The sequence below is a fragment of the Piliocolobus tephrosceles genome, chromosome 13 (assembly GCF_002776525.5).
Source record: "Piliocolobus tephrosceles isolate RC106 chromosome 13, ASM277652v3, whole genome shotgun sequence".
In the NCBI taxonomy this organism is placed as follows: Eukaryota; Metazoa; Chordata; class Mammalia; order Primates; family Cercopithecidae; genus Piliocolobus; species Piliocolobus tephrosceles.
In genome coordinates, this window is record NC_045446.1 from 51,754,403 (window position 1) to 51,768,098 (window position 13,696).

Here is a 13,696-nt window from a genome sequence, read left to right on the forward strand (position 1 = left end):
GCTACTCTTTACTAGGCCTGTTTTCACACAGGATATTTGTCAGGCATGGAGCAGGGGTAAAGGAGGAAAGAAAGAGAGGCAAGAAGGTGAACAGTAAAAGGAAAGAAATCCTGGATTCAAGACACACCTCTCTGGGCACACTTACCGAGTCTGGGTCTCGCTGCTGCTCGAGAAAAGCTGAAAATTCCACCAGGCGAAGCTTGGTTGTGCCAATGGAGCGACCTTGCCAGGCAGGGACCGAGGGAGCTGGGGCTGATGCAGGCTCAAACCCTGAAAAAGCAATTGTCACCTTTGATGCTGGTCACTCACCTCCCCTTGGGCCTCAGGCAAATACTGGAATAGGGCTCTACAGATGACCCAGAAGGAAATGCCATCAGCCCCCTCTCCACCAGGTCTGGCGGGGAGAACTCAGGTGATGATAGATGCTGGCTGAGGACCCCAGTGATGGTGAACAGTCAGATAAGCACAAAGCACATGTTCCTCATTAAGCCAACTTCAGCTAAAGTTAAGGGCTGCAGCATGAGGACATCCATCCTGGACCGAGGGGTCTACTTGGGGACCAAGCCAAGAATGACGGGATAATGAGAAGTGAATGCTTCCAAAGACTTCCTGTAAGACCCGGACACGCTGTGCACTTCTTGTGTTTGTCCATCTTCCTGAAGACTGTGGTCACTAGCACTATAGAATATTCTCTCTGAATGCTCCGTGGTACTGGGGAACAGGGCAATATGTGAAAGCATTTTCAGTTTGGGGAATCCGTAAGGGAGAGCAGTGACTTTTATACTGTATACCTCGAGTAGTGCAAAGGAGTCATTTCACCAAGCCTCATGCCAGTTCAGTGGGACATGCTGGAAAGACAGCCTCAATTCCTTGTGCTGTGACATCTGCTTTTGAACCTCTGAGGTCAAGCAGTCACCACTTCTAGGCAAAGTGTGGGACATGCTTCAGGCTCTCCTTCTCTAGGCCAAACAGTGTAAGGTTTTTTACACGCACATGGGGGGATTGGGGGTACGCTTTGTGGGGACGGAGACAGGTAGGCTGGACAGATTCATGTTTTCCACTTTGAGCTTCCATGTACTCTCTCCTTTAAAGAAAGGTAGCGGGACCAAAATCTACTTATCTAAGGAAGGGTGAATGAAACCCTATCTACCCTCAAGACTTAGACTGCCTAATTTGGTCAGTTTTTATTGAGGAATAGGCTGCAGCAACTTCACCTTCTGAGGATAATCATGATAAGGCTTCCTGTTTCTTAAACCATCTGAAAAGCTCTTGGGAGATGACTGAAGGGAATCAGGACCTGGCAGAGGTCACCCCTGTGGCCCTCCTGAGCTCCAGGCTACCCAAGGATCCTGCAAGTCAGGGGCAATGTGCAGCTGTGGCAAAGTTGAGCATCTCTTGACTCAGGGAACAAAGTGCCAGACCCAGCTGACAGCTGTGTGGGGCTGTGCTCCCAAAAGGGAGTTTCAGGGAGACTCACCTGGAATGGGGGCTGTGACTGCTGGCTGGATGGGGTAGGCCTGCTGCACAAAAGGCTTGACGCTGGGAACAGAGAGATGGCAGACAGAGTCAGAGATCGCATCTGCAGCAGCGGCTATTATCCAGGTCCCACCATGACCTCCCAGTGGGAGGTCCTTCACTGCTGTGGTCCCTGCCTGCAGGTGGTAGCCCAGGTAGAGGCAGGTGGTAGCCTCTGCCTTTGCCCAGGCAGAGGCAGTTGTTCCATAAACCAACAGAGACCAGCAGCCAGCTAGGGATCAAACCACCAAGCCTCATGCCAGTTCAATGGGACATGCTGGAAACACAGGCTTAATTCCTTGTGCTGTGACATCTGCCTTTGAACCTCTGAGGTCAAGCAGTCACTGCTTCTAGGTAAAGTGTGGGACATACTTCAGGCTGTCCTTCTCTAGGGCAAACAGTGCAAGGTTTTTTACAGCATACAGGCAGGATTTCCTTTCTTTTATCCCAAAATAGCCCTTATTTTCCAGTTTACTGATCTTTCTTTTCTTGGCCCCAAGGCGTCAGTAGGATTTGTCTACTGGCCACCCTACCACAGGGCCGGCCAGAATGAAATGGGCTAGAGGAATACCTGTGCTGCCCTTTCTCAGGCAAGAAAGACCACAGCTCAGCCTGCAATATCATGAAGGAAGAGGGGTTCACTTCTTGATTCCAGCTGGACGACTGCTAATACTTAAGGTGGCAGTGAGGTGCTTCTACCTCTCCCAGATCTGAAAAGCCAATCTCTTTCCTGCTAGGGGCCTCAGTAGACAATAAGAAGGGGATGCCTTCTGGGACTTCAGTGTAATGCTCCTTTCTCCTCCAGGCCCTAAAACAGTATGGCCCAGGAAAAGCTCTCCCCAGGTGGGCTGGGACCAGCCCCTAGTTGTCAGTGCCCACCCCTCCTCAGACTTACTCTTGCGAGGATCCTGGCTGCCCTGTTTGAATCATTCCCGGCCAGAACTGGAAGACAAAATGCAGAGGCCTCAGACTTACGAGTTTACTTCAAAGCACAGTTTAGGATGCCTACGCATCGCAACCCCTGCTAAAAGATAGCAGGTTTGATCACCCAACAGAATCGCCTTGCCAGAGTGCAAATGCAGTCACCACTTGCACAAGACCACAACCTATATCCCTGGACTGGCAACCCAGAGCTCCCTTTAGCTCCTCCTTCCTGAAAATCCCCCCAAGGGCAGAGGCAGGCAGCAGCTCCTCAGTGTTTTCCTTACACCTAAGCAAAGATCGGGGTGTGCTACAGGGGGCTCACAAATATTTTAACTGATTGATTTATCCATGTACCCTCCCTCCAATCTGAAACATTCCCTGCATAATATTCTGCCTCAACAGTAGCACTGAAGGCCCAGCAAGGCAGAGGACAAAGCTTGAACAAGGCCAGGAGCTCCAAGAAGCAATGCAGGCAGCATCTCCGCAGCGAGCTTCCCTGCAGCGATTGGTGTGGGCTGGAAAGGCAGCATGACATAGAGGAGGGAAAGAGCAGCCTCAGGAGTCAAGCAGCCCTGAGGCTGATTCTTGACATCGCTATCCATTCCACTAGGATGCCAGCTATCCAAACTCTTGTTTTGCTACTGAATAACCTCACTTTTTCATCTGCAAAATGGCAGTGACAATAAGAAGCATTCAAGATTACCTGGAGGATTGAGATTACAACGTAACGCTTCTCAGCCTTTGGTAGGTATCAAAATTGTAAATGTTAATAGAATACCTTGCCCCTTTAGGGGCTAGTTGCCCTTGAAGACAGAGGGACAGAGACCAAGGGCCAGGAAAAAGATAAAGAGAGAAGAGGCCTGAGCCCAACCCAGAAAGGCACATTTAATTCCATGTCTTCAGGGACTCAGAATTCCTTCCTCTTCTAATATTCTCCCTCTTCCTTTTCATTTTTTTCTTTTTCTTCTTCTTCTCCTCCTCCTTCTCCTATCCCTCTCTTTCTCTCTAGCTTTCTGCCTCCCTTCCCTCCTTACTTGCACCACTTAAGACTCAGTTATAAGTTGACAAGGTAGCCTTTGCCCTCTCACATACCTGACCCACGTGACAAGAAATGGAGATGGGAGGCTTAACACTGGCCCATGCCAACCCCAACCCCAGCAGCTGTCATTACTGGACTGAGCTCATGACTTACCCCTGGCGCCCCCGGGAAGGTCGGGCGTGGAATCCCAGGCAGCCCCAGCTTGTTGTGAATGGCAGTGGCCGAGACGATCTGGGCTGAGGACATGGCTGCCATGTGCTGAAGGGCCTTATCCTTGGCAGTCTGATCCTTGAAGGTGACAGTGACACACCGACTTAATACATAACGCATGGCTACCAGGCAGGTTACACAGGCACAGCCACGAGCACATGGACTAAAATACAGAGCCACAAAATAGGCCAAAAAAGCAAACATGCATGGATAAATAACACAGCCAGAAGGCTAAACCACACTCAACCTACCGTACCTCTCAACATTTACTGGGAAGACCCAATGGGGCAATGCTTTTTTGTAGGGATTAAATCCATTTTCCAACAGAATGTGAAGCCTCTCAGAAGAGTGGACAATGTATTTATTTAGCTTTTCAGCTTCCAGAAGACTTCTCCAATTACTTAAAACATTTAAGGAAGAAAAAAAAATAAAGGACCTGCTTTTAAGCAAACGGATGGGAGGAGGGGTGAGCGAAGACATGTAGCTGTGGACTGGGGTAGGACCGTCCACAGAACTCGAGGAGCCCTATCTGTGTGTCCTGGCTGTCACAGGGCCACGGTCCCAGGAGCGGCTGGGGTCATGCAAGGCCTGGAAGCCCTGCAGACACCTGGTTGGGGAGGCTCAGAAGCAGCAGGGGGTGGGGGTAACAGGGCCAAGCAGCATGCTGGCGGGGCGCATGCTTTCTCAGGTATCCCCGCCGTGGGGCTAAGACTACATGGGTTCGCACTAAAGCCAGGAGCCTATGGGATGCTACAGGTACATGGTTTCTCCTTTTCCTAAACAGATCTTTTCTAGGAAAGCCAAGGCTAATAACACAAAGCTAGCCAAAAAAGTCTGCCAAGCACAGCTAAAATACAGAATACTCAGTTTGGTGAAAATACTTACCATGCTTGTTACCTGGATACAATAATAAACAATTTGTTAAAAGGATTGCATACAAAGGGATGTTTTTTTTTTTCTTCTTTGGTTAAAAAAAAAAAAAAATATATATATATATGTATGTATGTATGTATGTACATAAACATATAATCATGGGGAACAATAAAACGCAGAGGGGTATGGGCCTTCTCACATTTTAGGAAGGATCAGTGATCCAGATGGCTATCTAGAAAAGCAATGATTGAGAAGGGCACCCAACAACAGCAATAATAAAAAACTACTCCCCAACTCCTTTGCACTGGTTCTATGGCTTCCCCAGGACAGACGGAGAAATAGTCAGCCTCCTGATATGAGACAGGCCCAGCAGGCACAGGCAGGGCTTTGAGCCTTGTAGGCATATAAAGGCTCCCAGTGCCAATAGAGGGTCTATACTCCAGGCCCAAATGCCATCAAAGCAAAAACAAAATGGTGACATCAAAATAAAAAGAGTGCTTTCCACCTCCAGGGAACGAGAAAGGGAGCTTCAGGCTAAGACAGCAAGTACCAGCAGAGAGGCTGCTAGAATGCTTACTGATATACACAAAGGTGATGGAAAAAAATACATCAAGGCGTCAAAAGCAAGGCCAAAGGAGTTTTTTAAAAAATCAAAGCCCTTAAACAACTGCTAAGAAAGCCCTTAAAAGCCCTTAAAAAACACCTAAGAAAGATCTGCTAGGTGTTCCCAGGGTGTAGATACTACTTTGCCCTATAACTGTCAGGAAGACCATGTGAATTTGCAAAAAGCTTACATTAACCTTTGAAAAACAGCCAATAAAGAAAAAGGGAGGCCGGGCGTGGTGGCTCACACCTGTAATCCCAGCACTTTGGGAGGCTGAGACGGGCAGATCACGAGGTCAGGAGATCGAGACCATCCTTGCTAGCATGGTGAAACCCCGTCTCTACAAAAAATACAAAAAATTAGCAGGGCCTGGTGGCGGACGCCTGTAGTCCCAGCTACTCGGGAGGCTGAGGCAGGAGAATGGCGTGAACCCAGGAGGCAGAGCTTGCAGTGAGCCAAGATCGTGCCACTGCACTCCAGCCTGGGTGACAGAGCGAGACTCCATCTCAAAAAAAAAAGAAAAAGGGAAAGGGGAAGGGCCAGGCGTGGTGGCTCACACCTATAATCCCATCACTTTGCGAGGCTGAGGTGGGAGGATTACTTGGGCCCAGGAGTTCAAGACTAGCCTGGGCTACATAGAGAGACCATGTCTACACAAAAAATAAAATTAGCCAGGTGCGGTGGTGCACTTCTGTGGTTCCGGCTACTCAAAAGGCTGAGGTGGGAGGATTGCTTGAACCTGGGAAGTCAAGGCTACAGTGAGCTGTGTTCATCAAGCCACTGCACTCAAGCCTGCACAATAGAGCAAGACCCCATCAGAAAGAAAAGAAATAAGGAAGGAGAAAAGGAGGGTGGGAGGGAGAAAAGGAAGGAAGAAAGGGAGGGTGGGAGGGAGGAAAAAAGGAAAGGGAGGGGAGGGGAGAGGAGGGGAGAAAAGAAAACAGAGCCTAACACTTCCATTATTTTCTTTTTTTTTTTTGAGACGGAGTTTTACTCTTGTTGCCAGGGCTGGAGTGCAGTGGCACGATCTCAATTCACTGCAACCTCCGCTTCCCAAGCTCAAGCGATTCTCCTGCCTCAGCCTCCTGAGTAGCTGGGATTACAAGCATGTGCCACCACGCCTGGCTAATTTTTGTATTTGTCTTTTTAGTAGAGACGGGGTTTCACCGTGTTGGTCAGGCTGGTCTTAAACTCTCGACCTCAGATGATCCACCCACCTTGGCCTCCCAAAGTGCTGGGATTACAGACGTGAGCTACCGTGCCCAGCCACATTAATTTTTTGTGTCTTATGTATTACTCTGGCTGTGACTGAAAAACTAAGAAGCCTCAATTAACAGCTTTTCATGGATGCACAAGGTCTTATGAACATCTGTAATGACACCTCCCATGGCCGAGTGACACTCCAAGGGCCCTGCAAGCTGACAGGATTCTTGGGTCTCAATAGAACGGTCAGAGTGACTCAGAATGATCCTTTCGCTGATGTTATCTCCTTCTCATCAAATGGCATTCTTCGACTTGGGGCTCCATTTGCTAATCTGTCAAACGTTCTAACCTAAAGCTAGCTTCCTCAGCTCACCTTTTAAGATTTGAAACATTTCAGACACTGAGGATGCCAGAAAAGGGCAAATCTTGAAGTGGACGGGATTTTATGATAAACCGACAAACTGGGCCCACACATGCAGACCTCAGTGTCAGGCAATCTACCGTTGGCTATTCTGTGGCTTCACCTGCTCCACACTGGTCCATTCCCTCAGAGGGTAGCCCATGAACAGAAACCATGGCCCTAGTCACACCTATTCCATTTCCCATCACCACCACCCTGACATCAATACAAATCCATTGGTTTCTCTTTGACCAGTCACTTTGGACTCCAGCCCCCATGCCACTCAACCCCTAACGAGGGGGTTATAAATGCTCTCAAGGCGGATTTCTGAAACTGAGGTAATGGCACAGGTATGACCACAGGTGCCTTCCTCAGCACAGAATAAGCCTTACAACTTCTCTGGGGCCCAGGCTAGGGGGACTGGAAAATGGCAGCACAGACGTCTTGCCTGCCTGACACATCTGACCAATAACTACAAAAGAACTTGAGGGCTTGGCTCCATTCCAGAACATCATGGAGCCTCTCACAGACCCGAAGAGCTCCACGTGTTTGAAGTGCTGCAGACAAAGGCAGTTCTCCTTGCCCAAATACAGAATCTGTTTGTGCACACTTGGGTGGGGCGACTCAGGAATTCTAAGTCCAGGTCCAAATGGAAATGAGTTCCCTGCATCTCCACATTCCGCTTTACTGAGCTGCTTGACATCTGCCAGGCTTATTCAAAATCATTTGAAATCTTCATCCAAGTCTGATATTCTTTTTTGAAACAGGGAACTCAGTCAGTGTAGAAAAGGAGAAAAGCACCTATCTTTGCTGTTTGTCACACAGCTTCAGAACATGATCTTTTTCTTCTGTTAAACAAAGTAAGGTTTGAGTCTTTCATTACCCAGCATTCTACCAGGTACCTAAATGAAAACAGGAGTTCAAGAGCAGGAGAACAAATCAATTGCTTTTATCGCACCGACTTGCTCCAAGACTATAAAAGGTGTACCCACGGGGGTGTCCGGAGACCTGGCTCCAAACCTGTCCCTGCCTGACATTAATGAGCTGCATTATGTGGATCAAGTCATTTAACGACTTCTAAGTTCTTTATTTACAAAATTAAAAGTTGCACATTATTGTCTAATGTCCTTCCAGGTTTAAAGGTACTTGTAGCTATGAGGGTAAATTCCATTATAAACAAATACTTTTTAATGCATATAGTCAAGGAAACTACTAGTGAGAAGATGGCAGGATGTTAAAATTTGGGCAGCTCTTGGCTGCCATCCTAACAGAAAGCTAAGTGTGGAAAGGAAATTTTATCTCAAGTAGAGGTTCTTTCTGCACTTGACCTACCTATTTGAGAATAGGCAATTTTCTGCAAATGGACTAAAATGCCTATACCAGTGATTTCCTACCTTTTGTGGTTGATCTACTCTGACTACTCATTTAATTTTTATAACATCTCCCCTTTATCTACAATATATATTGAAAATTAAAAGGATTAAAATGTTTTGTTTAAAATCTAATGTGACCCTGGAAATAATAAGCACCACCAGGGATATCTTGAAATCAGAACCAAGGGTCTGACTAGAGACCCACTTATCCTGAAATGGGAATTCAAAAGGATGCCAAGCTAAGAGATTTCAATGGAAAGATCTCTAAATTGTCATTTTCAGCCCAGAGATAACCTGCCTGGCTTTGAAAAAATAACTCTAAGTGTCAGACTCAAGCGAATTGCTCCTCTGTGTCACTCTGGTCTAATATCCCAGACTGTGAAGCGTTCGACTCTATCCTCACTACTCATCTCTGCTCTAAAGAGGAGGAGGCTAACCTATCCAAACAAGTGAAGCTGGGTAAATTCAAAAACATGCTACATTTGTACACCACACTAATTTTAAGATGTTTCCACACCAACATTTCTGAGATGTGGATGATATTTACAAAAGATGAGCACATTGTTTGATCCTGGAAAACTGTTAGGTTAATGCTGAATGATGCTCTATGAAGTCTTAGGTTACAGGAAATATTCTGAGAGACAGAGACGGGGCGGGGGAGGGGGTGGAGAGGGTGGAGAGAGAGCACACACGTGCATATGAGCAAGAATAAGAAAACTGCATCTTAGAAAAAAGTTTGGACAAGTTCACACTGACTCCTTATTACTGATTTTCTGTCCCTCTATCCCTAAGATTACAAAGAATGAGGCCATAAAAAGCCAAATGACTGGGGAGTGGAGAAAGAAAAGGGAAATCTCCCTTTTCCAACTGAACCCCAATCCAAGCCCATGACCTGCAATGCAGAAAACACTCATGGAGCAGGAACCATGGGTCTATGGACTTTTGATGGGGAAGACGATGGGTTCTAAGAACAAATGGTCCAACTGACCTGAGACTCGGGATGCCTGTCTCATCATCTACCCTACTTTTGTCATTATCCAATTTCCAGCACACCATACTCAATGGTCGTGCTGCCTCTGCTACATGGTCCAGCAGGCTGTGTCATGCATAAACTCCTCAGCCTGAAGCCTTACAAATTGTTATTGTTCCTAAGTAAAAACAGGCTTTCATATTTCATGAAGCAGAGCAAGGTTACTGCTACTATAGCTCTCCGTTCTGCTGACTGCCTCCTTTTTATGGTTGAAATGGACACGATGTTTGGAAAATATCTACATGTTATATACGTGACAGGAGGGCAGCAGTATCATAAATGCACATGGCTGGAGTGGTGTACTCTTAAAACTCGAGGACATCTCATGGATCATTCTGGATATCAGAGGAGTCTTGTTCCCTTCTCTTTCTTCTGCTTCCCAGTTTTTGATTATTCTGCAAAATCAGTTATTTCATACTCTATAGGCATTACCATGAACAAATTTTAAAGATAATATAAAAAGGTTACATGCTTGCATATACAATATATGATAGCTGCCATATATGGAATTTTAATGAACAGCATAATCAATACCTTCCAAACAGTTTATTCATGGGCCATAATTTCAGAATTTAAAGATAGGATTCCAATCTAATTTATTCATATAGAAGTCCAACAACTACATTAGAAAAAATAGTAAAGTCAAAAAACGACCATGGATTCAAAAACTCTTGACAGTTATTAAATGTTTTTTCTCCAAATGTGCTTTAACCAGCAACATAACATAGTGCAAGGGAGGAAAGACAGCAATTTGCTTACAAAATCACTTTTTCAGAAAAAGACAAAACATAAAATACTTTCCTAATAAGTAATTTTGCAGATGTTGTTTCTAATCTTGTACTATGTGGATTCACATGACCTCTGCAATTACTAGCCATACCCCTTGAGCAGATAAACATCACAGAACTGTATTATGGTTTTGGAGAAAGGATGGAGGGCACTTTATTTTTTTTTCTAGCTATGATCCCTAATTTGCTTAGCATTAGAAAAGGCAGGACTAAATACAAAAGGAGGCTATTTCGGTCAGGTAACAGCTAAAGCAGAGGACAGAAGGCACATTCACGCTTCTCCTGACTTGCTGCCTAATAAGTAGCAATTAATTCATCTTATTGTATTTCCAAATGCCAAAGACTCCCTTCACATCCAAGGAAAAATTTTCAAGGCTTTTACCATTGTTCATTTTTAAATATACTCAGCTATATTTGGTATTTTATAACTGTCAACAGCGTTTCCTTTAACTCTGATGTGGGGCTTCACATCATAAAGGATTGTAGATGAGAATTATAGATAAGTAAACTCATAGGTGTGCCTCATGACTCTCTCCCAGGAAGCCTGGGATTTAGGACAGCTTCATGCCAGATCCAGGTGTCTGGGAGAAGGCACCCTTCTGACCTTAGCCCACTTTTCTCTAGGAGGTGACAGCAAGGAGCCAGAGGAACCCAAACTGGCTCCAGGCTCAAGTTAAGTCCCAGAGTGAGTCCTTGCTCCCATTGTTTATCTTCTGTTTCCTTCAAACATACAGACACAATGAAGAGGGCTCAGTGGAGGGAGACAACACAAAGCATCCCAAGTCAGGAAAATGAACCTCATCCTGGACTAGTACTCTCTGGGAAGGCAGCAGGACATCCTGCGAAGAGCTTGGCTTTTGGCACCAGATATGCCTGGATTAACTTCAGACTTGTGACTCTAAGCAAGTCAGTTAACTATTCCAAGCCTCTGCGTCCTAATTTATAAATCGAAGATAAAAACACTTCCATTCAGGACTGCTTTAAGTACTTAGCACGGTGCCTGCAGCCTTGGCCCTGGGTGAGCCTGCAGTCTACAGGGCCCAGGTGACTGACTGGCTTTCCAGGCTGGATCCTGCTCAGGACCTGAAAAGCTCAGGAGCCCTAGTCCTCACTAGATAATCTTTCGAATTGATGTCACTCTAGGGCATTATCTAAGTTGGAGGCCCATTAACAATGGGTTTTCTCTATGAAGAGATAAAAATGTAGAATGAGGCTGTTTCTGTTGCCCTTAAAAAGAAAATCCAAACCTGGCTCAGTTCACACAGAATTATCTTTATCTACATATTCAGTGCTCTGGCTCCCATCGTTAATTTCTCCATCACCACACTGTTGGTAAGTGGTTCTAACTGAAGCCTGAGAAATTGTCTCCAATCTTAGTTTTTGTTCAGTTAAATTAAAAACAAGGTAATAAAAATATCTTTGAGGAGAAAGGGTATATGTCATAAATGCAAAAGAACTCCCCCTGAAGACTGGGAAATGCCAGGAAAGATTGTATCATTTCCCAAATCCTGTGACAAGGCCAAGTGTCTTGGTGCGGACACAGACAAAGGAGGTTGTTGCTCAGGCTTTCCTTGCCTCCTGCACTGCTAACAGCCAAGTCCTGAAGGAGCAGAGTGGCTCAGGGGCTTCACGGGGCACCACAGAGTGAAGTGAAGCATGTCTACCTTCCCTGTGGACAGGCCCATTCCTGGATGGAATCAGTGATGATACAAACATGATTCAGCAGTGTGGACTTTAGCAATGCCCCAGTGAAGTTCTTGAACTCAAAAGAATTAAATCAACAATTTGAACTTTAAGCTCTCTGCTTATTGGAAGGAACAGCAGATTGGAAAGAATGGCCTGTTCAGAAATCAAATCACAAAGGCCACCAGGGCGAGAACAAGAAAACGGCCCTGGGGGAGCACATGTAGCTCATAAATTAGTCACCAGCGACTGGACATAATCAGAGGGGCTCAGGTCTTTTTCTGCTCTACTGGGATGATGCAATGTCAGCAAATACAGGTTTTTCTTCAGTACACACCCAGAGCCTGGCATGAATACATCTACTGCATAAGATGTATTCCTGCTGAGGGAAGGGCATGGCGAAGACTTCCTTTCCTCTTAGTTTTGTCCCGAGTCATACACTCACCCAAACACACTCAAGAAGTGAACCAGAGGTGGTTTGGCCCATCTTCATGGGAAGATGGAGATGGCCCACAGTGTGGTGGTGCTTCCCAGACCTTGGCTGTGGCTGCCACAAGCTTCTGAAAACAGCAAGAAAGGATTGCCTTTTTGCTGCTAATGGGGAAAGAAGAACTCTGAGCGGGGTATGAACAACTTCCTAGGGCAACTGAACATACAGAGAAAGAGACTCAGGCACAGAACTCTACAAAGAAACTCTGAGTAGGAAAAAGACTGCTTAACACATGAAGAACGCTTCTGCATCCTTTCTACATGCTAGGATAATAAATCCCTGGAGCTTAAAAGACCAGTTAATGACTTTTTGATGAATTAATGGTGAGTGAAACAATTCGAAGTAGAGAATAATTTCTAAGGCTGTGAGCTAATCCTCAGACATGCTGCTGCTTCTCACTATTCCACTGGAGATGCCAGTAGGGACTAAACTAAGGGAAAGGGCTAGATGGAAGACAACAGGTAAAGCTGGTGTCAGTGACCTTGCTGTCTCTGCAGTTGGCAACACAAGGTCCAAGGGAGACCTCTAACTCAGCATCTTCGGGTCCTTAAATGGATATTCCACAGGCCTAGAAGCCTCTTTCACACTGCAACTGCACGGATTCATCTTACACTTTAGAATTAGACTCAGGCCCAGCTACGGGCTATGGGTCATCTATAAAACCTACCCCCTTGAGAGCAGTGGGTCAAAAAGGTTTTGTCTGAGTAGGAGGCAAACACACAGCACTCCCATCACTGAGAAACAACTCCTTCAAAGCTAAGCTCTCTTCTAGGCCTGTAGTTAGTACTCTAGCTTCTGTCCTAGACATTTTTTTTTTTTTGGAGACAGTCTCTCGCTCTGTCACCCAGGCTGGAGTGCAGCAGTGCAATCTCGGCTCACTGCAACCTCCACCTCCCAGGTTCAAGCAATCCTCCTGCCTCAGGTGCACACTGCCAAGTAGCTTATAACTACAGGTGCACACTGCCATACTTGTCTACCTTTTTGTATTTTAGTAGAGACAGGGTTTCACCGTGTTGCCCAGGCTGGTCTCTAACTCTTGGGCTCAGGCAATCTGCCCATCTCAGCCTCCCAAAGTGCTAGGATTACAGGTGTGAGCCACCGTGCCCAGCCTTGTCCTAGACATTTTGAAAATGCCCCAACCTCACGGCGGGAGAGGGGAGCGGGGAGAGAAAATCCCCACAACTCTGCATGTATAAATTTAATTTCCAAAATTACTATGCTCTGGCCACAAATGCCTTTTTTTTTTTTTTTTTCTTTTTCCTGTTCTCCATCTTACCAAGCTCTTGAATCTCAGCTTCAATCTACTGGCGCCTTGTCTCTACTCTCCCAGCTTCTCTGCTCCTGCTTCACTGTCTTCTCGCATTACTCCCTTTCTAGTTCAACCATCCCCTATATTTCCTGGACCTCGTATCTCTCCTTTGCAGTCATGGTCTGTATCCAAGGTAATCAAATTGTTGGCCGAGTCTATCTTAATTTAAGCTGCTAAAAATTCCAGAGGAAAAGTCTCATGTTGGTGCCAATGGCTATTGCACAAATTCATGGTAGACAACTGGGCAAAAATCGG

The 13,696-nt window shown here is 45.9% G+C and overlaps 1 protein-coding gene across 4 annotated transcripts in view; it reads right to left on the reverse strand.

Annotated features, from left to right (window-relative positions):
- TEAD1 (TEA domain transcription factor 1) overlaps nt 1-13,696 on the reverse strand; it is a 270,156-nt gene that overhangs the window by 60,311 nt on the left and 196,149 nt on the right. For 3 of the 4 annotated variants that reach the window (XM_023230874.2, XM_023230877.2, XM_023230875.1), the window contains 5 exons: nt 4,574-4,585; nt 3,632-3,766; nt 2,411-2,457; nt 1,478-1,539; nt 146-270 (listed from right to left, as the gene is read on the reverse strand). In XM_023230874.2, the coding sequence (XP_023086642.1) occupies nt 146-270; nt 1,478-1,539; nt 2,411-2,457; nt 3,632-3,766; nt 4,574-4,585 (381 nt within the window). The remainder of the gene's footprint in view (nt 1-145; nt 271-1,477; nt 1,540-2,410; nt 2,458-3,631; nt 3,767-4,573; nt 4,586-13,696) is intronic. The other variant, XM_023230876.3, reaches the window with a different exon arrangement.